The sequence below is a fragment of the Ostrinia nubilalis genome, chromosome 3, assembly GCF_963855985.1.
Source record: "Ostrinia nubilalis chromosome 3, ilOstNubi1.1, whole genome shotgun sequence".
NCBI lineage: Eukaryota > Metazoa > Arthropoda > Insecta > Lepidoptera > Crambidae > Ostrinia > Ostrinia nubilalis.
Window position 1 is genome coordinate 5,420,198 of NC_087090.1, and position 23,754 is coordinate 5,443,951.

The 23,754-nt window shown below is 37.0% G+C and overlaps 2 protein-coding genes and 2 non-coding genes across 4 annotated transcripts in view; 3 read left to right on the forward strand and 1 right to left on the reverse strand.

Moving 5' to 3' along the window:
• The window catches only part of LOC135087699 (mitoguardin), a 75,157-nt gene that overhangs the window by 4,364 nt on the left and 47,039 nt on the right, over window positions 1–23,754 (forward strand). The gene's annotated exons all lie outside the window — the stretch shown is intronic.
• On the forward strand, window positions 349–420 carry Trnap-ugg (transfer RNA proline (anticodon UGG)). Its single transcript has one exon. It is a non-coding gene; the product is annotated as a tRNA-Pro (tRNA).
• On the forward strand, window positions 2,463–2,534 carry Trnap-agg (transfer RNA proline (anticodon AGG)). The gene has a single exon. It is a non-coding gene; the product is annotated as a tRNA-Pro (tRNA).
• The window catches only part of LOC135087694 (protein unzipped), a 36,141-nt gene continuing 19,075 nt past the window's right edge, over window positions 6,689–23,754 (reverse strand). Inside the window, exons 2-4 of the mRNA XM_063982445.1 lie at window positions 20,191–20,254; window positions 9,869–10,078; window positions 6,689–9,771 (exon numbers count right to left, since the gene is read on the reverse strand). Coding sequence (XP_063838515.1) covers window positions 8,600–9,771; window positions 9,869–10,070 — 1,374 coding nt within the window. The 5' untranslated portion in view covers window positions 10,071–10,078; window positions 20,191–20,254 and the 3' untranslated portion in view covers window positions 6,689–8,599. The remainder of the gene's footprint in view (window positions 9,772–9,868; window positions 10,079–20,190; window positions 20,255–23,754) is intronic.

The window sequence follows — 23,754 nt, forward strand, 5'->3', positions numbered from 1 at the left end:
AACTTGTGTTTGAATTTGTATCTAAGAAAGAAAACACATTCCTAACTATAAAACATTTATTTCGCGTAGTAGGTACAAACAACTTGCTCTCAACTTGTGTCGTCTTTGCACTTGTACAGTCGATAGCACATCAGACTATGCATTTATGTTGCAAAATAGCCTGTCTTACAACGAGATAAAACGCTACTGTGCTTAGCTTGATGTCCTATCGTCCGTGCATCGCATCGCTTGTCCACAAATGACGAGTGCCTTTCACCATGGAAACTGGTTGTTATCGTGATTCGTGACACACTCGCGCGCTGCTTCTTCGGGGCTATCGCGATTGCTAAATTCGCCCACCACAAGCACGGCTCGTTGGTCTAGGGGTATGATTCTCGCTTTGGGTGCGAGAGGTCCCGGGTTCAAATCCCGGACGAGCCCGTGTTTTTTGCCACTATTTTGTTCGTAAGCTAAAATTCTGTTATTTGAATGAGTTTAGGAATTTATAATTTTATTTACTCATTAAAAAATTGCAAGTGCGAACTAAATATTTATTCTTACTTTCAAAATCTTCCTAAAAAATAACTGCTATGTAAATAAAAACTTAAAGTTAAATGGGATTAATGGGATAATGTTTTATGAAAGCTGGACTGGAAGCTCTGCAACGGTGCTTACATACCTATGTTATTATTTTATCAGCCGATCAGTGTTATCCTACTAATATTATAAATTACGAATCATTTATTTAATCAACTTCAATTCAGCACATATTCCGGATTCTTTACCTACATTATCGTCTATCTCTTATTACGTAATAACTGCAATACTGCATATTTCATGACTTGGCTATCGCATGCGAGGACAGTTATGCAGGCGTCCTATGGGAGGCGGTTTAATATTGCACAACGGTTTTACAGTGGTTAGTAGGTATGCTAATGGGGTCCCAGGGGACGATGTTAGCGTTCCAGGCACGTCCCGGCCTACTGACACTGATCTAATCGACGAAACGCAGGGATAGATCGAGGAAGACTGAGAAAGGATGTTTAATTATGATACTGCACACACGTCTTACTTTATACTGCAAAGTATCATTGCGTGCGGGTGGTGTTCACTTAGACCTAATTAAAAATGCGACTTCAATATCTGTTAATTAATTAAAAAACTTTATTTGTGAAATCTTAACATCAAATTCAACCTAATTTATTAATTTTAGAACAATCGCAAATTACACACATGTATTGAAATATTTACTAGGTAAAATTAATAAAAGCATGATTTGATTATGATAGTACCTATCTAAATGAATACATTTTTATTTATTTATTTATTAAGGTATACCAACAACATTACATTCAAAGTAATTACATGAAATTTATTTTAGAATGATTTTTATTTAAGTTTAATAAATTAAGTGAGTATTGTTTGTTACGCCTAATGACCGTCTTGTAATATTGGTAAATAAATTAACCTGAATGTGAATCGTAATTCGTAAATCATTACCGAGATTTCTTTTTATTGTGCCCAGCAATGTATTTTTAACTGACTTTTTTGTGTAGAAAAAGTTAGAAAAAGAAACAATGATCTTAGATTCGTCTTTTCGATCTATCCAAAGAAATGTTTCACAAAAAATCGTCTTGGGCCTTAAAACCTATATTGTACCTACCTAATAGCTCTTTTATGACCTAAATACCTATTCAGACTCTTTCCAAATCCGATAAAGGCTTTTATACTGTAAATTCTATGCTCTCCGTAGTTATGGCGATGACAAATCGATTACAAGATAAGAATAATCGGGGCTGCCTCTAGTTACCATTGACGGCAAATCCAGCTTTATTGCGTGGCGTCTTATCGTAGTGGCAATAGGTTCTATTTTGCAATAAAAGTAAGTTTAATGTGCTGTCAGGTCAGATGTAGGTATATTACTGCAGAGTCCTCCCATTCTTGCGTACACTCTGCCCTATTTTTTGCCCTGCTTATTGAGCCACGAGATGACCAGACAAATAGATCTATTGCACTATAATAGAATCATAGCTACTACTACCTACCTACAATGAGTTCCACACACGTGCATCCATGTTTAATGCAATAATATACAATATCAATTATTGAACACATGCTTGGCGGGAAAAAACTTGTACCTAGTATCTATAACCAATAAATCAGTATTATTTTAGATCTGTATCGTTTATACTTAGTTAAAAATAATTTAGAACATTGTTTTGAAATAGTTAACATCCTCCAATTACCTACACCTCACAACGATCCTCGATATACCTAATATTATTATTGTTGGTTAATAATTGTTTCATTGTTATAAAAATATTATATTGCTTTACAACGAAAGTGTCTAGTCAGGCTTGGCCACTTAACTTTTTTTATTAATTTAATGATTAATGATAAAATCATACAGAACAGAATTATAATGATAAGCAGTCTAATTTACTATAAACGATTTGAAACATAATTTCGTCAATCAGGTAACTGGCTCGTTGGTCTAGGGGTATGATTTTCGCTTAGGGTGCGAGAGGTCCCGGGTTCAAATCCCGGACGAGCCCGCTCTCTTTTTCTTCTTTTTGTTTCAATTTTATCATTTTCTGTTTTAACTTCGTTGAATTTTTTATATTGTTTAATTATTATTATTTTATGAAGTCATAGTAAACCACCTTCAAGAATGTCTACTCATTCGAGTAAGAATCTACACTCAAGAATAGATTTGAGCTTATGATTTGGTCTAAAATTTAAATCTCTAAATCTAATCATAAGTTTGAATCTATTAATTTATCTTATCTTTGATGCTAAATAGATTAGCCATGTAAACATTTTTCAGCTCTATCAGAGCGGTAGATATTTAAATTCGATGGCTAAAACAAACAGCGGTATTCTGAATTCTCTTCCATTACGTCACACACATCCCAAGAGGCTCGCCCGCCCACATGCAGGGAATAATTAAAGCTGCTCGGAGCACCTTTGAGAACTCTGCACTCCTAAAGCGAGAACGTCTTTCTCACAAAGCGCTGAATGCGCCCCGGGTGAAAAGGAACACCACTATTTATGCAACGGTCTCTCTTACCCTCATATACTTTATTGTTTTTATGGTTTCGCGTTGAATTGAAGATGCGCTTTCCATCTAAGCGACCGTTTAAGTCTGTCTGTGGTAAAAAATATGCAGACGCTATGTGGATATGTAATATCTTGTGACTTGTTATAGCATTATTTATACACCATATCGAATATGACGTATCTTATCTAACACTTTAAAGGCACTTGCTGTTTAAACCAACACAAGTTCTTGTTACTTTTAAATAGTTTGTGGTTAGGTAAAAGTTACCGATATTTCACGCTTGGTTGGTAAATGATGGACTTATACTCACATGCAAGCCGCTGAATCAATCATAATTATTTTAGAAGAAAGATGGAGTATTGAAACAATGAAATTAAGAAAGTTAGTATAGCTTCTGTTACATTTACATTGCTGAAACCCAGTGAAAAATAGCATAGTTTTGTTCCAGTTTTTGAAAAGGTGACACGTGCGCGATAAAGTCTTTCAGTGCCAGCTACACTGAAATTATGCGAGCAAAGCCGAGGGCAAAAGCTTGTTACAAAAATAAAGGTAATATTTCGATCGGCGCGCGGACAACCGAGCCGAACTTGTGCGTCGTTTGAATTTGTATAACTCTTTCTTCCACAAGATTTATTCGCTATTACTCTTGTGTGCTCGGAACTTTTATTACAATCCCAAGTTCCAAGTCAGAGCCCCACCATCTGTTCTGTTGACTGATATAAATAACACCTAAGGAAAATGCGAATTTTCCTCATCGATAACATCGCAGACGAAATATAAAAAGTAAATGTTTTTCTCGCTTGTCATAATGAAAAATGCATATAGCTTTGCTAAAACGTTATTTATTTATTAGCGTTTCTAGCAGTTGCTCGAATCGTGACTTTGTACACAAAGGTGTCGTGTTTTATAAAAAGTGTGTTTCTTTTTATGTAAAACCATCCAGCAACTCTAATATAGTACTTATAAATAAATGTTTCGCGGCGCAAATTAAACAATGAGGCATTTACTTCACCTTTACCGGGTTTTATCGTCTTAGTGGAACATTGGAGCTTTCAGAATTGCCTTTTTATGGAGCTATAGGCTTTACGTGCATAGCCCAACAGGGCTTGTGCTGCCATTTTTCCATTTGAACACCGCTGGCGAGCGGCCCCTTCTTTATATTATGTATTATTTTATGTACTTCCTCAATAACTTATCTGAATAAAACATACCAAAAATAAAAATCCTAGAGACGGTAGAAGCTAGTCCTCTCACAGCAATATGAAATATAATTGTTTGAATATGAGGATTTTATTTGTATTCTTAAAATTATTTAAACAGTACATTATTAAACTTATTTAAATATACTTTTATTCGCGCTTTACATATCCAATTCTAAACTTAAAGTTACGGCGATTCTAATTATTCAAGTGGTACTGGTAACTCTATTTTGGATTTTCAGTTACAATCTGCAGGCGTATTTTAGCTGGCGCCTAAAATAGAGCTCTACTCTACATTTCCCACCTTAGCGCTTGGAAATGTCAGCGCCCTGAACTTTTACAGTAATGTTATAATTCCAACGAAGAGCCTGCCTACCCGCTAATGTCAAGGCATCCAGCCATTCCGTTATAATGGCTCTAATTCCCGCTAATAACTAAAATTAGCATTCGCACTTATCTAGCGCCCATTAATTATGAAAAGCGTGTAAAAATCATTTGATAAAAGTTAAGACGCAATACATATTTATGGAAAATAGTACTGTCGTGATAGCTGATGTTATACTTTGATAGCTAAATGGCAATATCCATGAATATTTTCCGAAAGCTTCTGCATAACGTAATCAACGTCATTCGGCCCTTATCGCCAGCATTTGATCAAACCAACATTTTATTTCTAGATGCGACTGGCCCAAGCAGAGATGAATGGTTGATATTTTAATTACAATACAGTTTTAATCCAAAACAGCATGCGTCATGGACTATACTTAAAATTACTCTAGTGGACTCATAGAGGCTATCTATTTTGGTTTATTTTCAATTAATCGGTCAGTGAATATTACAAAGTTCATTATGTACCGTCAGAGAAGATTCTCTGAAGTCAGGTGTCGATTGATTTCCTCCTTCGGCGCCAGCCACCGCCTACACTCTATTGTTGGAGTTTGCTGACACCTCGTTAGCGTCCTTAAATAAATCTGTTTAAGGTCTTAACAGGTAGCACGTTTTATTCTTAAAGTAAACAAACTGAGCAAATCACCCATGGGTGTTTAAAATATCAAATTCTGTAAGTACTCGCGATCTTGCGAATAAATTAAATGAAAAAGCCAGGACTAGGAAATCATATTACACAATAATTATATTATGGTGACGGTTCCTAATTTACACCTAGTCTTAGCCATTTTATTACACTTGTCAGTTTTAGATGGTCATATTATTGTGAAGACAATAAAAACGTCGTTTCGTTATGTCTTCTTATTCAAGGTTATGTTCACCACATTACAGTATTGAAGTAAAATCACATAGTATGACCTTTAACAATAACTCAATAATGCTATGACATAGTTGCCGGAAGCCGAGTTTATTTGCATACACCCACTCATTCAAGCCGGTTGTGTTTACTCGTCTAAACCCATAAACGTGCCGTTTGATTAATTGCTATTAGTTAATAAATGTTTATTAACGATACTTAAGGTCTGGGACGATATATTAATATTAAAGTGGTCTTGCAGTGTGTTAATTAAATGAACTAAGAACACCTATTAATTTAATATTCTATTGTTTTGTTTTACTATGTAATGTTATCATGATGATCAATTGTATTACAGTCGTGGGGGGCTTAACTTTGTCAATATCCTGTAGATTTCTTACATACTAAAAGCTAAAGAGCTTCTCATGCAAGAGACTTTTTTTACGCGGAAGAAATGCTCTTCCCCAAATCTTAGGTTTTGATTTTATATTTTAGTGTAGGTACCTACTAACTAAGCAACACTTCAAAGCTTTTTCCCTGTAGTAGCTAGGGCTCTAAATAATATAATTTTGCCTATTGTATTTTTTCAGTCATTACGGCACACGTATTTCTTGCCAGGCTTTCAACACACCTTTGCATAATTTTTATTCCGTTTTACCTACAACTGTTGTGGCACCCTCCAACGTGGGGAGACCAAAAGGCGCCACTTTCTGCTCCCCCTACGCCGAGACGTCTGCACGGAGGGATAGCTCGAGTGCTTGCCAATAGTATGAACACGGCACATTAAGTTTAACACTGTGGCATTTTATGTCGTTGCAATAGGGACGACTTTGCAACAAAAATGTAGAGTCTGATGTGCTGTAGACTATACTTAGTGCCTACATTACCTACATACCTACATTATTACAATAGAACACGTTCCATTGAAATAATCTACGAAAATAATATATTCATATTATTTCATACCCAAGAATGTTCTCATAATAGCAGCTTGAACTTTTGACTCCTGCTTAAATTAACATAGGAAATAGTGTTACCATAAATTACAACATCTGCGGTGTTGTTTATGTTGAAATGTATCAGAAATTCCGAGGCTAGATCATCTTAGTTTGTTCTATTAGTGCTTCTTCATTTCTATAACTATAAAAGAAGAGGAACGTTTATTTTATTCTGTATGACTTATGCTACCACAAAGAAAACACAAAATATGATTTATTACACTTTAATGAGTTTAAACAAATAAAACTTACATTGAACATCACAATTATGCTTTGCAAAACAATGTTGATGTCAAATATTCGCTGATCGGTGCGAGACCGATGGACAGACGACGGCACGTCATGCTAAACACAGTGGCATCTTAAATATTGTTATAATAGAGGCGATTTTCCAACAAAAGTGTATAGTCTGATGTGCTGCCGCCTGTACTTACTCCATAGGTACAACAATGTGGAACACGCCCTAAACAAGAAGGAACAGATTCACTACCTAACGAGAGGGTAAGCAATACTCTAAAATTAGACGTTGAACATAGAGGCCTCGAATTCCAAAAAAATATTAATACTAACATCAATTTACAATATCATTTTAAGTCAAAAAATATTCCTGACTAAAGCAGTAAATGTATGATTGTAAACACTAATTATTTTAAAAGCTTACAAGGTAATGGTACATCTAGGTGGGACATTGACACAAATTAACCGAAGTTTTGAAGATCACCGTACAAAGGACAAATTTTGGTTACTAACATTATCGTCTTAATAACTTGCAGCGCAAAATATTTCATAAATATTTTAACGATGTCACTTTCGACTATTACTATGAATCAATGAAAGTGTTTAGAAGACGTGAAGAAGATATTGTTTTACATTAAGGCGAATGCTTACAATCGATTTCTACCCATACAAAAATATTATCCATTTTCTATACACATTGACAAAATCCGCTAAGCATACTAATGATATCAGTTTGTATCAGAAATATGTTAATATTGTAAGAACTTACAAAAATATTAGTACAAGTTCAATACGGAGGGATGATTGATTTGTTAATGGCCTAAACTAAATGTAGGCAGACTTAAATGTTAGCTACAACTTTGGCAATAATAACAAAGTCATCCATCGATATATTTATTAAGTGCTTGAATTTGTCTGACTCTAAATTTAAATACAATATCAATAAAAACAATATAAATTAAATATCGATAAAGGCTAAAAGATTTAAAAATAATAATATCTCTTAATTCTGGGTTTTAAACTCTTGTAACTTAAAACTAAAAATAACAATTAAAAAGAAATAAAATTACAAAATACTACAAAATAGGAGGTACTGATAAGATATGATCGCTTTATTTGCGCGTTCGTAACAGAAATTATAACAACATACGTTTATTTTCTGGCTCTCTTGCGTTGCGCCCAAAAAACCTTTGCTCTGGATGAGACAAAACGTGTCGATTAGCAAAATCATGTAATTAAGCTTTGCTTTATTTAATGGAATGGGTAACTGGATTGACAACTATTAAGTTATTTAAAACTATGTAGGCACGATACAGTAGAGATTATTACAATACATGGGGACTACTACTGGTATCAAAGATATTTTGTTGGAAAATTTTGGCATTTAAAGGCAGTTAAATATTACAGTAAACATTAATTTAATATCAGGTAAATGTCAAGAAAGGTAATTTTGTATATCTATGGATTATCACATTTGTCATTTGTTGATTAATAGGTTAATACCATTTGTGATCTCATACATGGTGGCGTTGGTAACAGTGTCACTCGCTATATTCCTATCTACGGTGTTAAACCTCCATTATTCTGAATAAGGTTCCTGTCGCTCTGCGACCCCCACATTCGTAACTATTTACAAGACCTATTTACAGCTATGTGATAAATTTTGGCTCCTCAATTTACATATTGGAATGAAATCACTTAACAGGAATGTGAAGAAACAAAAATACTCTATTTACAATAAGTATCTACGAAAACTTCCTCAGTTAACAAACAACAGCATCAAGCTTAGTTGCCAAATAAATTATATTGTCTAGACGGCAAAGCAACTATCAATGATGATTATCTGATTCGCTATTTACAAGGGGATATTAATACTTGTTTCTTAAAATAAAAGCGCGAAGACTGTTACAAGTAACGTGAAGGAAAGAACCGTCACTTCTGCGCCGTTGGAATTGCTGCTCATTGGTCTAGCCCCAACCATTGCATTTTTTACGTTGATGTCCTGCTGACGTGGTTCCTGCACCTTGTCATTGGTGTTGACCAAGTTGTTGCTGTCTATCTCACCGGGCTGATTAGGATTCATTATTGCAATGGGAATGTTATTTTTATCTGATTCCGTAGGTATGGTCGGCGCGGCTGTGGTCGTTGTGGTCGTGGTAGTGGTAGTTGTCGTAGTCGTGGTAGTGGGAACCAAACTGTTGTTGGCCAAATAATAAATTTCTCCATACACGGCTTCAACTTCCAAAGTGTTTTCGGTTCGCTCTCCACGCATTTGCCTTGATCGGGGATCGTGGTCATTGTAGTATGTTGTCAGCTTGCCAGTGTACTGAACGTCACGCTCTGTACGATTTCCTCTGAATGTGACATTACAAGCAGTTCCTGGTTCTAAAAATATTTCCAAGTTGTATAGCTTCGTCTTCTTCTCTGTAAAAGGGTTAGCCCATTCTAGTTGTGGATACCAAGTACCGTCACCCATCTCAATGCTGGTATTCAACCCAATACCCATTCCATGGCCATGACCCCACGATATGCTGTAATTAAATTCATATTCGATCGCAGTTGTAACAGTAGCTGCAACACTATCTTCGTTTCTTAGAACACGTTCCCCGAATATCTCTGGATCCGATGATCGGACTTGTAAAGTAGTCAAGTCTAACTCTACATCCTCTAACTTATAACTCACAGGTTCAACCTCGACTAAAATTTCTCCTTGGGTTTCGGTGATTTCATTATTTTTATCGTCAAAGGTAAGCAATTTCCCTATAGCAAAGTCATAAGCTATTCTTCCAATATTGTGTGAAAATCCACTTTCAGCTTTTGATCTTCCAATAAAGACTGAGTCAACTGAAGAATCAACCAGCACGCCACCACTGGGTTTCGGAGAGAACCTCAGCCATGGTTTCCAAGTAATCAATGATGCGTTTTCAATGTTTTGCAGTACCTCAAATACGTCGTAACTTTTGCTGCCAGAAACTGCACAGGAAGTATATTCAGGTCTCAGCTGACCCAATAGCATGTCTCCTTCATGCCTGGCTCGGCACAGATAAATCGGACCTGCCAACAAAATATTAATATGTATTAGCATTAATTTCATAAATAATAATGCGGTTTTTACTTAAAAGAGGTGTAAGTACTAAATTAATAATTTTACCTTGCGGCGAATCAGCTCCAATGACGTAGGTGTCCATAACTTCCTTCTTTAGGTTGTTCCATTTCAGTGTGCTCGATGTGATGACTTGCTTCAGTTTGGCATTGAACAGACCAGCACTGGCTTCACCCAAGACTGGAGCCGCCAAGGTGGCAGTTAATAATACCACCCACCACCGGCTCTCACAGTTTCTATTTTTCTTCATCTTCAAATCTGAAACAATAGATAACATCATTGGTAGCATTCTGTCAATAACAATATCAGCGCACAATCATCGGAAAACATTACGCCTTATCTTACGTAATTGCAGATATACGATCACTTTTCATTATCTACCTTTTTATGATTGTTTGGTATATTTTATTTACATTAAAACTGTAAACATGTAATTAATATTGAATCTGAATATTTAGCCGAACCCTTCTCGTAATAAAAGCGCCATTCCTGAATTATTATCTAGATGTACGTTTCACAAGATATAAAAGCAGTCCTTTGGTCGGTTTATTGCCCGTGGTAAATTGGTAGTAAACATGTTATCCACCTCTACATATAAGGTTCCACTAAACTTTTATTCACGTGTATTTGAACTTGTTCGAGAAAAATTCGTCTGTTTCGGGTGCATGTTTGAACTGAAACCGTCCCGGTGATTCAATTTTCTCGGCGGCGTAACTGAAAACTGATTGGAAATTCATACAGGAAATAAACTTTGCTAGACTTCCGGCTCTGAATATTTAAAAAAAATACGCAGAATAACTGACAGTATTCGGAATGGAAAAATGTATTGTTTATTATAATACGTTTTCATAATGATCAATTTTTTTTTTGTTTATAGTCCAAAATAAAATTGCTTTCATTGTATAACGTCTATAACTTCTTTCACATACGTATTTATTTATTATCTACCTAACCTCTTAACGTCATTGGCATCATCTTAACTACATAGCTACTTGGACAATAAGCGTATTGACGAAGAGCCCCGGTTCTCTGAAATCTTTGTTTCGAATAATGACCCGTTATACGGCGATAATGTCCGCAGTTGCCCTTTGACTTTGTATATTCCTAAACTCATAACTAGCCCTATACATTAACTATGAATTAGCAATAAATCATCGTTAGTGTCGTTCGTAGCACATTAAGGTACTTTGTACACCGTTTCAATTTTGTTTAATAAGTTCAATTGGAGATTGACACGGACCATTCGGCTTGATTTAAATCCAGACTCTCCATTCATTCATTCATTAATCGAGTAACTTTTTATTGTTTTAGTTTAGTTTAGTGCATCTAATGATATTAATATTACGGTGATGACTCATTTTTGTTTTATATTTTGTCAGAGCAAAGTTTGACTTGAACTGAACCAGTGGTTAAATTTCACCTCAGGAATTAGCTCAAACTACGTGGTTGGAATTTGGAACACAATGCCATGATGATGACCTTTTGGTCAGTTCGGTTTCGACATGTACCTACACCGAACAAAATCCTATTGTGGCGGAGCACGGACCGTTTCAGTTGGCCACAGTGTTTTGTGTTTCCGATAGGAACGACACCTAACACAATCGATTAACTGAAATCACCGCACGGATCACTGCCGTGGGAAAAACAAGCATCCGAAAATCTGTCGGAATATATCAGTCGATAATTAATCCAACTCGGCTTTTGTTGCGTACTAATATACGGCATTACTTTCAGGATTACCGAGATTAAAACAGACGCTTAAACAGCCAATTAACGACATAATTTGTATAAAAGCTTCCACCCTCAGATATGATGAGAGACAACAACGCGCTCCAGCACCAACAATAACTCAGCGGTAGGCTTTAATGAGTCGATCTAAACGCCCCATACATTCCGCGACACAATGCAGTCTACTTGTCTAGCTCGCGGTCGCGACGAGGGGAGCATCAAACAAAACTCGAAAACCTCTTGTGGATTTCCTCACTTGTTGTAAGTTCCACTAAATCAACTCTTGTTCTTGGGGTCTCACTTTCCCTTTTGAATTTAGTTTGAATATGTTTGTAGCAATGCATCATATGTAATCTCACTGTGGTGTTTCAAAACTGATTGTTATTCAATATTATTTCCTATGTTTGGTTACTTATGGAAATAAATTACTCTTCTTCTTGGTATAAGAAGCGTTTTGTAATACCTCGCCTTTGTTGTCTTTCTACATAAATTTGCGATCCAGCAAACATGACATCATTCATGGCGGCCAAAGGCAAAATTACGTTTATTCTGCAATAATAATATTGTTGTGGCGAGGCAATAAAACTTTACGGTCGTCAACATGACGATTGCCATGTCCGAGGTCATGTTTTATGAATACGCAAGTGCCTTAATTTCATAAATCCTCATTAACCACTGTGCTATACGCATCTTCATTAATGTCAATGCTAACCCAATTTGCAACAGAACAGTTGGGTATTTTTAGGGAATTTATATGATAACCACTGTGTGGATAACCTGTGACCTCGACGTTGTAAATATTGATAATTACCTGATTGTACGTAGCACAATATGATAAAATGCTAGTCAATTGATCATGTATAATACTAACGTTATATCAAATGACTTTTATTTGAATGCTTTCACTTTAATCGCACGTATCAACGTTATAATGGCATCGTTTGTACTATTCATCGTTACCAAGAATGCTATTGCCCCGTGAGAACCAGAAACTTTACTGTGCTCTTCATTTGGTAGATTAGTCTTATATTGTTTGAATATATTTACACTGACAATGTGTGACTTATGCTTATTAGGTAGTATATTTTTATGTATGAGGCATTCAAGCTCATCTCAGTGTCGTTATCATTAGTTCCAAAGTTCCAAAGAATTTATTGTGGCAATAAGAACTTATACTACAATTTTATTAAAAACATCATCACTTAAATTGAACCTTCAATTTTATAACTGAAAAGCTGCTTTGCAAGTGCTCGCACGCTAATCGTATTACCTACATGATGCAATCGATAGTCCCAGACCGGATTAGTGTCCGCGACACCAAAGAAAATAAAAATGAAACTTTAAGCCTCATTGCTTTAAAGTGGCTTAAAATAAATACAATTATCAGAAACGACATAACCATTAAAGTTGTACTTTAACAGCGAGTGGTATTGCATACGATCGTAAAAAATGCTATGTACAATGTACTTATTGTTATCCTGTAAGTAAACGACATGACGCTAAGCTTTTAACCCAGTTATGCAGCTCCGTTTATGCAGCGAATATTCTGCCAACATCAGCGAAAGAAGACTCCCTTCAGTGACTCGGCCTTTGCGCTAAATTAATCGCTTTTAAGTGTCCAGCCAGGTGCCGTTCAAATATATTACAAATTAATGTAACATTATTATTACTCAAAATAATTGATTTCGAAATGTTTATAATGCCACTGGTGTTCATAAACTTAATTAAAACCACATGTCAGACTACGTTTATTGATGAAATTGTTTGCAGTTGATTGGTGCAAGAGAATGAGGATCATTTCGATTTTTAGCTGTGAATGCAGATTTATAGGGCTAAGAAATCCTTAATACACAGTCTAAAAATTTTTGTTCTACGACAAAAATTGACGAAGTTATGGCCAAATTACTAAAAAAGTTCACTGACCGCCCGGCGCGGGGACGATGACGTCATTATATCCGATCCGAACGCTGCCGGCGTACTGCGTGGATAGAAAATATTTTTTTCTAGCCAAACTATCAGTTTTAGAGAAAAACTTGTAATGACATTTATTCATCAGAATAAAGTAAGCTATCGGCAGGTAATTTTTAAAAATAGAAATTGTGAAAAATATCGCAAAAAATCAATACGCTCATACGATTCAATGGAACGCAGAGACGCGATTGGGGTCTCCGCGGTGGTATATTTGGCGATTTATTCAAATAAAGTGTTCATAAGTGTTTTTAGAGTCATGTCTTCTTCCAAGTAAAATATAAAAATGTATAATTTATTTCCTTCTAACAATAAGGTATAGCTGAGGCAGATACACTCTGCCTAGGCTACAAGACATTGCTATGAAGATCATTTCGATGTACACGCAATACCTACCTGTTATTTAGTTTTTCTGAGTTAAACCTACGTACCTACCTATCTATTCGCCGTTCCCATGGGCGGGCCAGCTGCTGCAGGAAAGGACAGCTGCACCTTCCTGGAAATCTATTTAATCTTAGCCTAGAAGCTGGGTATGACTCCCCCGCCCCCCTCCTTTCCCCAGGTCATAAGCTGGGCATGACTTCCCCCTCGGCCAGAAGTTGGGTATGATTTACCCCCCCAGGCCCGAAACTGGGTATGACTTGACCCCCCCCCCCCCCAGGCCAGAAACTGGGTATGACTTGCCTCTCCCCCCCTCCCACCAAGGCCAGAAGCTGGGTAAGGCTTGCCCCTCCCCCCAGGCTATAAGCTAGGTATGACTTATCCCCCCCCCCTTATTCCAGAAACTGGGTATTAGCATCATATTTTGTATTATTATGTTCAATACAAACAATCATTAAGTTACACTCACCCCAACCGCGTCTCCGCATTCCATCGAATCCTATGAAAATGTGGTTTTTGGACATAGCGATACTTATTTTTCACAATTTTTATTTTTAAAAATTACTGGTCGATGGGTTACTTTATTTTGATGAATAAATGTTATTAAAAGTTTTTTTCTAAAACTGATAGTTTAGCTGGAAAAAAATATTTTCCATCCCAATAGTACGCCGGCTGCGCTCGATTCGGATATAGTGACGTCACGCGGCCCTGCGTACGTTGACTTTTAGCGGCAAAAACGGCCTATGTTTATTACTTAATATCTTCGTAAGTAATGGTCCGATTTGGATAATTCAAAAAGATATATCTTTCTTATGTCTTAAAGATTAACGTAGATACTAGTTTTATTGCATTTTCTACAACAGTACTGATCCTCATTGGGCGCATCGCTGAAAATAGCTATTTTGACGATGCTCTAATTTTACGTCCATTATAGGAGTGCGGCTGTCAGTTTATCATCTGTTATCTGGTGTATCAATAACACGACAACATGAAACCGTTAGCGGCACACTTTCTTTGTCATAACGTAGTTCACTCGTTCTGTGGTGTTTTAGTGATATGGTGGCTATAAAACCAACATTATTCATGTCACCGTGTGTCGTGCGGCGTGTACCTCGGGAGCGGGTAACGACGCGGCAGGGCGTGAGATGGGCGGTCGTCTTTGGGAGGCAATTATCTCGGTAATGGCTTCGCTATCAGGCGCCGCCTCATCTCGATAGCTAATGAAACTAACCGCTCGGCTTTCTCCTAGCTGACACATTTTGTTCAGCCCATTATCCACACGACGATAGGTTTGTTCTTACAAGGCTGTATATTATCCCACAATAGATACTTCGTCATGCCTCTTCTAAGGGCGTGATGAACTACCTATTCATGTACTTGAATGCGGTGTCATTGTTCTGAAAACGGTATTAACCAAGTGCTAAACGTTGTTGGTGTTGGTATTTAGTCATTATTGTAGCACGATAAAAAGCCTGTCTGTGTTAAATGGTCGTCGACCTTAGTGTTTCTTGTACAAGGTACAGGTAACTTGTAGAGACGACGTCGCAGAACGTCCGGTAAAGTTTCGATATGAACAATTTCTATGGGGTTATTAGAAATTAGCGGTACCTAGATGCCAATAAAAACGCGTTAGACGGCCTATATAGGTCTGTCCAGCGGGACGGCAGTTTTTGTGTGGCAAATTGCTCTCCCGGGCACCATGCTCACGCTTACCGCTGCTAACTGTCAATAAATCATTCCCTCTACTATTGTTAACTGTTCGTGTGCAATGCAGACAAATTGGACTCTTTAGCAACACCCGCAGTTATTACTGAAGTTTATTGCTACAGTGTAGGGTGATATAAATTCAGTTCGCTTTACGACCGGGCGCCTGTTTATACTAAAATTTTAAAATTTATGACTAACGGATTTCGGTTAAGTGTCTTTGATTCCCTTTGTTAAAGATTAGGTATAATTTTATCTTTTCTGCATCATTTAGAATGGTTTAGCGCAATGCCTAGAACCATAGTAGAGTTTGATTCTACTATGCTAAAAACTCTGTTTATTTCCTTGCATAGTTTGAATGCTACACCGTTTTTACACTTAACAAAATGTAATTCCGCCTTTAAAGTCTAAACTATTTCATATTCATGAAACTTTAGCGTTATCTGGTTGCACTGACGCTGTAACGCGGATTCCGAACGGCTTGATGAGCGCGTCGACGCGTGAACAGCTGATAGCGTGGGAATGACCGTGATGTACAGTGGAATTCGAAAATATGCATGAAAAATTTATCATTCAGTCAGTTTTAGGATTCAAAATAAATCTAAATGTTTATGAAGCCAACTGTACAGCGGGTCGGAACTGCAATCTGCGACCGCAGTCCATAGCGGATGAGCAATATGGCGCCACTCGTCACCGATCATATCAAAACCCGACGTAACCTCGGTAATTTCCTAGAATTTCTGCAACATTTAGCAGCAACCGCAAGCGTATCCGCGGTGACTCAGGAACTAATGTTTCAATGACATTAAAATAATTTAATAGCAAGTTATAAAAAGCAAATTCTGATGAATGAATGAGTGTAGCCTGAAAATGACTACACAAATAACGCTATTATATTACGAGCTTTTACGTTTAATTATTTACTCTACCATCTACTTAGACTGATGAATAATAAACTTCGTTTCATTAATAGACCTTCTGCCAATGTAAACTATAAATAGCAGGTCCTTAAGTAAGACGTGACTATTAGTCACACAAGTGGATAAAGCGTTAACAAAGCCCATCCGCGACCCCACAAGCTACAAATATCTTAAAACAAAAGATGCGGGCACCAGTCCCTGGTTTGTTTGTCCACGAGCACTCTCTCGTAGACTCGCTTGACGATGTAATTAGGTAATAGGTGCTCAATGAACACCAATTTATTGCAATTGAATTTGTGCCTACTTATCTAGTCTTTGATTGAACACGTCGCCATATCGTTTACAAAATCTGTTCTTAGAAGCAACTGTAATTAAATTAAAAGCTCCTTATACCATTTATCTGATCCGGACTTTCATTCATTCATTTTCCTTATCTACGCGGCAGGACGGAGGAAAAGCTTATCAGCTGGAATAGGTTTCAATGGTCTACAATCTGTGAATTTATGCCATTTGTGATGTTAATCGCTGATTATATCGTGGCTATCACTAAGTATACCTACCCTGAGTTCATGTGAAATTAATAATCTAACTGGTCTGTGGTACTTGCCGTAGCGGGAATGACTTGCCCACAGCCGTCACGCAATGTTTGCTCGTGCCCTACTTACTGGAGCTGGTGGCTCCATTAACGTAATAGAATCCGAAGTCCGAAGGTATCGATAGGTTGCATTTTGTTATTGCTTGCAATTTAATATTATCTAGTGCAGTATACAGAATAACAGTCAACTTCCACTTTAATTTACAAATGAATAATGGATCCGACTGGCGGAACATTGTTTATCACATTCATCAAAATAGCGCCACAGTTGCGAACCGTGACGGTGTTGGGAGATGTCGCGGGATACACGAGCGTTCAGCTGCATGCTTTCATTTCCGCCATGATTTATAATCACTGTATGCCAGACTGATGTAAAAAAGAATTTTCCATTTAATATTGCGCGCTGGAGTTCTATAACTTCCTGGTAAGACTGTAATTCCGATAACTCTATTACGTTCAAGTTAATAGCAAGCATTAGGTGATTATTCCTGCATCTACTGGCATCAGAACTGCTTCGACGCGTCGTTGGTCTCGGAGGCGCAATAATAAATAGGTGCGTTTATTCCGAGACAAAGTTAGGCTATAAATCAAGCGGCAAGGGGCTAATTAACACCAGCTCCGATGGCCGGTATCATCGCACCTGCCGCGGGACAGCGCAGACACTTCGACGTTAGAACTAGCAATTTGCTTTGCTCTGCTCAGCTTTAGAAAATTAATGGATTTAAAGATTTATATTTCTGGTAACCTTCAATTATAGGAACACCAATAGTATATTTTATCGAAATTGTAACTGATCTGGCCGAAGCTCCGCTGGCTTGGATTTAGGTGTAATAGAGAATTGTTCAAGCGCGGATTTGATATTTCTCGGATAAAAAGTCGCCCAAGTATTTGGAAAGTAGGTAGAGCTTCGTAGCAGTAAATGATTTTAAAATCATTGCTCCAGTATTGCTGTCCATAAACACGGCTTTGGAAAAATATACCAACCCCGGTTTACGTGGGAAGTAGCGCATGAGATTAAATTATAAGCGTCCAATTCCATTTTTTGCTCGACTTTCGTATCCCCGGGGGCAGTTTGTTGTATCTGACGTTATCGATTTCGCCATACAAATAGATAAAAACAACGAAGCTTTATGGGTGTACCCGAGAATGTTAAACAAAGCGGGTGTGTCCCGCTCGGAGACTAAACAAACATTTAGTCAGTGACAAGTTGTTTTAACGCCTTCAGTTTGTTTTTTGTGAAGAAAACCTCTTGTTAAGTGCACTCGCAAACGCAACTCTTTGTATTGTTCTCTACCTTTTACTAACTCTATACATTATTTGTTTACAATTCACTATTTATTAGTCATCGAATGGTAATTGTAATTACAATCCAGAACTCATAATTTCTTCTTGTTTTTATACTCTTTGTTCAATACTTTCACCATATTCGGCTTCTCTGTCATCAATCATCATTATAGAATTTTAAGTGCATTGACTTTTTGTTAGTCATTAGTTCCAACCGCGGTTCCAACCCATAGCAAGTGTTGAGTGAGTGTGAAACAAAGGCCTTTCAAGTACATAGTTACATACGTGTGACAAAACTGTTCTTGAGAATTCATTATTTCTGTTTTTATACCACTTGTTGAATTTTATTAGTAACGAAACTTGATGTCATCTACAGAAGAAGAAAGCCTGAGACCAATTATTGCCAAATGGCAATTGCGAAATAATGTCTTATTTAGTTGGTTGGGAACCGCGTCGGAGTCTGTAATACGTCATATTAATTGTGTCGATTTGTCTAGTCGCCCGTGGGGACAACTGAGACAGGTCGATATGAGCTGAGGCTGCTTCGCTGTTCTATCTTAGATTTCGGAACGATTTGGTGCTTATTCAGGGAGATATTTACTTTCACGTCGCACGCTTAACCCAAGGTTTGAAGAAACCTCAAATGGCATCAGAGAGAATGAAAATGAAAATGAAAGAATATTGCATTATTTTGTATATAAGAGCAATTACTGATATTCATCTCGACGTGAATTCCAGAGCACATAAAGCTCTCGTGTGTTGGAATGCCACACGGCATGGCTCTATAAACTAAACATTCATCAACTATGAAAGGGTGTTTTCTTGAAAAAAAAGACCGAAATAAGGTTTCATAACCGAGTCGTGATAAGCGTCATATTATATAATGAAGTGCAAAATGCGGATGAAGGAATGGAGGATGACAATCAGCGCGTCCCCACGATTTGCGCGACAACGAGCCGCAAGGTCGCGGATGATTGTCGGTAATAGTGGCACTTATCACCGACCACCGTCACCGGCACACTGCCCCAATTTAAAATGCACTACTGCCGCTCTAGAATTTTCCCCTCATTTGATTTTATCTACGAAAAATCACCCAACATAGGTAGGTATCCCTTTTCGCAAAGTTCTCTTTACTCGTTTCAATGCCGCAATTATAATACTCGTACATCATAATCAGTTCAATTTGGCTTGACCTACTACCCTAATTTTTATAAATTGTGTCAGCTATCTAAATAAGGTTTTTCATTTGTTTGTGTCTCTTACACTTTCACCATTTAAATTAACTACGAGATGACCTTCTTTATAAAAGTACTCCTACTTAATGAAACTGTAAGTAGATTCACAAGAACTTGCCTACAAAATTAAGTTGGGAAAATGAAGAGGCTGAAAAACAGCGTTGGCTTCATGGGTTTGCATAAATATTTATGAGAACCTTGGTTTCAGCTGACGTATCCGATTTGTGTAAATCATGTTTATGGATATTGTATGACTTAATGTCGTATAATATCTAAATCAGAATCATGTACCTAATATTGCATGCACCAAAAATATGACACCGTTTGTTATTGAGATGGCAATTGTAAGTGTCATCCTGAGATGTAACAGGATGATAGTGGGCTATTGGACGTGCCCGTCGTGAAACTACATTAGGTATTATTTTTAGACCGTTGACGCAATACACAAAGTATTCGCTTGTTAATGGCAATTTCGACGAATATTTTTTCCGGTGTCAGTCATAAATAGTTTTAGGAAATCTTTACGAAACTAATAAAACCAGAATTTGGTCTTACCTTTTTATTTTCAAGGCTATAAATCTTCCAGTTTGCTTGAATCTTGTCCAATGTGATGCGAAATCTGTAACAAACAATGCAATCTGATATGTTTATTGGCGTCTTTATAATAATTATCTCGCAACGGAACATTTTTATAACTTGAATGCGCGATATTTTTCTAATAATTATAGTAACTACGTTTGTAATTGTTTGTTTGTCTTTGTTGCTAGCCTTGGCCTTAATTTTTATGTAATTTATCGTTTCAATTACTCTGCTATGCTGTGCTACTAAATTGATTCTATGTAGACGACTTAATGTAATGGCCCCACCATAAATACGCGTGTATTTATAATTGTAAATTCTTTACAATCGTAAATGACACTGTTAAATTTCAAGAATCGATAACAATGGTGGGTTTATTTAAACACGTAATTCTCGTTAGTAAATTGTAAAAAGGAATCTTAATTTCCATGTAAAAAGATCTCATAATCAAAGCAAAAAGTAATCATGCTTATTACACGCAACTGTCTAATCAACTTGATAGGCTTTATTATAAGCTTCAAATAGCAGATGTACAGTATCAAGTTTACCAGCTGCTATAAGACGCCGTATACAATTTCGCTAAGAGAAAGGTTTCCTATTTATAAATGAAATTGGAAGAAGTAAAAATTACATCTTCAACACAATCTAATAGTTAGAACATAGTTAATGTAATTCATTCAACTTTTATATTTTGGCTAATTTTCTCGGGATAGCTTCGATTTTCTTTGGAATTTAGATAACATAGGGTAATTGCGCCGGTTTTCCGTCCAGCTCCTGTTTTCGTCCATTTGACCGACTTGCCACCAACAAATACGGAAAATTAGAATACAAACCTAACTTTCCGTGCAAGTTTGGACTTGTTACAATCTATAATATCTAAGTAACAGTTCTGCATGCATGAAAATGTAATTTGACAAGTAATAACTCCAAAAAAATCTACGGAAGTTGCTGCTGCACACAGGTGAATGGAAAACGTCGTCAAGTTAGAAAAAAAACGTGCCGGTAGGGAACTTTCATGGTATGTTTAATTACTGTTTTAGCTACTTTACGTAATGTTTTTGGCACATATGTCTAATTATTAGCATAATAAACACTATTTTAAGGGTTTATTAAAGTTTTTGTATAGAAATCTTAGATAATTAAGTGGACTAATACTAGCATAACAATTTTGCAAGATTTTGGTTTTCGTCCACGTGGACGGAAACCCTGACACCTAGTTAATATTTATAATAATCATTTTACTTCAATGGACCTACAAAATACAATGTTTTTTCTTCCAATATGATCTTTATTGCTATTACATTAAACATTTTAGTTTACGTCCACTTTTTAACAGTGATAAACCCATAAAAACCGTTAAAAAGATGTGGACGAAAACGAAAAACAGCTTTAAACGTTGTTGTGTTTTCGTCCATGACGTCATGAGCAAGCACTGGGGTGGACGAAAACCAAAATTAGCTATTCCTGTAAATTAGTTTTCGTCCATTTGTCCTTCGACCTATTGCAATATTTTCCTAAATTTAGGTAAGAAACTTATTTAAATCTTTTTGATATCATTGGAAAGCTAACAAAATTACCTTTCAAATGATATACCACAATCCATAGTTACTGTATTGTAGAATTGGTTTTAAGTTAATAATTCAACTGCACCCTTTTTTCTACACAGTGGTCGAAAACTAGCGTACACTAGGACGAAAACTGATTTTTTTGGACGAAAACTAGTGAAATCGCCTCTTTTGCATAAAATATTTTTTATAAAAAAACCCGTGGTATTTACTTATTGTCATATCATATTAACGTAAAGTAGACTATATAAGGACTAAAATGACATATGATACATATGAGTAAGGGTATTTTAAGATATTCATTTCGCATCACAAAGTTGGCAACTCCGATAATTGGACGAGAACTAGCGCACTTACCCTACTTTGGACATGTTGTGTTAGCAGTCTCTTTGCAAGTTTGCAGTTGTTACGTCCCAAGAATGCGAGGCTGTATATTATTTTGGCCTTATTACTGAATGTTACTGTCTTAACGATGTGTCATCATCTTGTCATTGGTGCAAGTTTAAATGCAGTCGTTATGCGGTGGTGGGTCGTCCTTCGCCACGGCAACGGTCCCATTGTACGAGTGCAACAATGAATACTTGGAAACCAGATACCAACGTTCGCGACGTCTCCGGTTTAATTATAAACGCACAGGAAACAATTCATACTCGATGGTTATGATCCGAGACCGTTCGATTTACGGCATATTACTAACCGGCATCACTGGTAGTCTATCAACTCTTTTGATTAGAGTTAGCCGAAGTCCGGAAGCGGTGGGCATCAGACGGTTCATTAGTTAATGGACTACTATTGTCTCGAGATACCGGCGGGAGTCAAGTGTTGCTATTTCGCTTCGCCCTTTACAAGTTTAATCAAACCTTTAATATAAAAAACTGGATAAGGATGGAACTTACATTACTGACGCAAAGCATCTTATCTACTTTTTTGCACTGACGTATAAAACTCATATTTAATTTTGAGTTTAAGCTCTTTGATGTGAAGTCGATTCCCACCGAGAAGCCCTTAATCCGGGGTCAGTCCCGCCCAAACAATATGTCTTGTGCCTTGCGATACGGCTGCGATGAAACCCTCACACTCTATCCCAAAATTGCCTGACAAAATCTGTAGCCCTTTGTGCAATACAGTTGTTGTTACGGGCCACTGATTTGATGAGGATCCTGGGGATAAATGTAATTTATCAAATGCGGTTCCTATCCCTTATAAATCAGAGGCTTGGTAAGCATGTAATAGCCAGTACGGATACATTTTATCAAAATTAAAATTTCACAAAACCAACGTCCCTTTACGCAAAGCTTCTCATCCAGCTGAATTTAATAATTAGGTTTTGTAAGAGTGTCAAAATGTTGTGACAAGACAAAAGTAATTCATCATCATAACAGACATAATTTAAGTAACGTTCCGCCTCGGGCACTTGTGTCTCCTATTAAATGTCCGAAATATAGGCTGTTCCCAACGGGTGGGGGGTTGCAAAACGACGTAGTTTCCTCCGTTGCCATGGCGACGCCCCGCACGTGGCCAATGCTTCCAGTCGCTTTCAAATCTGAGTGCTGAAGTGAACCCTACCACATTGTAGAGGATAAATCCGTTTATAGCGGCTGATTACCTGCGGATGTTTCAAGTGCACTCGGTCGTGTAATGCTACACACAAATCCTTTAACACGATTACACTTTCCATAATATAGAACACTAAAGTGTATTACATTTAAATTGATAATCACACCTCCCCCAGTTTTTGCTGCCGTTGAGATTTCATAACTGGTTTTTTTCTCCTCTCATCACGTATGTTGGGGTGCGTGCGTCTGCTCTAGTCTAATTGCATTTTATTTATTCAGGACTTTAGTACCCTCAACGACTATAGAACAAGTCCAGGGGGAACCGCTCCCGCCGCTCATTAGTTTGTCTTTCAGTCTTGACGAATTCAATAATCAAATTAAGTTATTCATTAGTGTGATACTCAAGCCGGGGCCCTGGT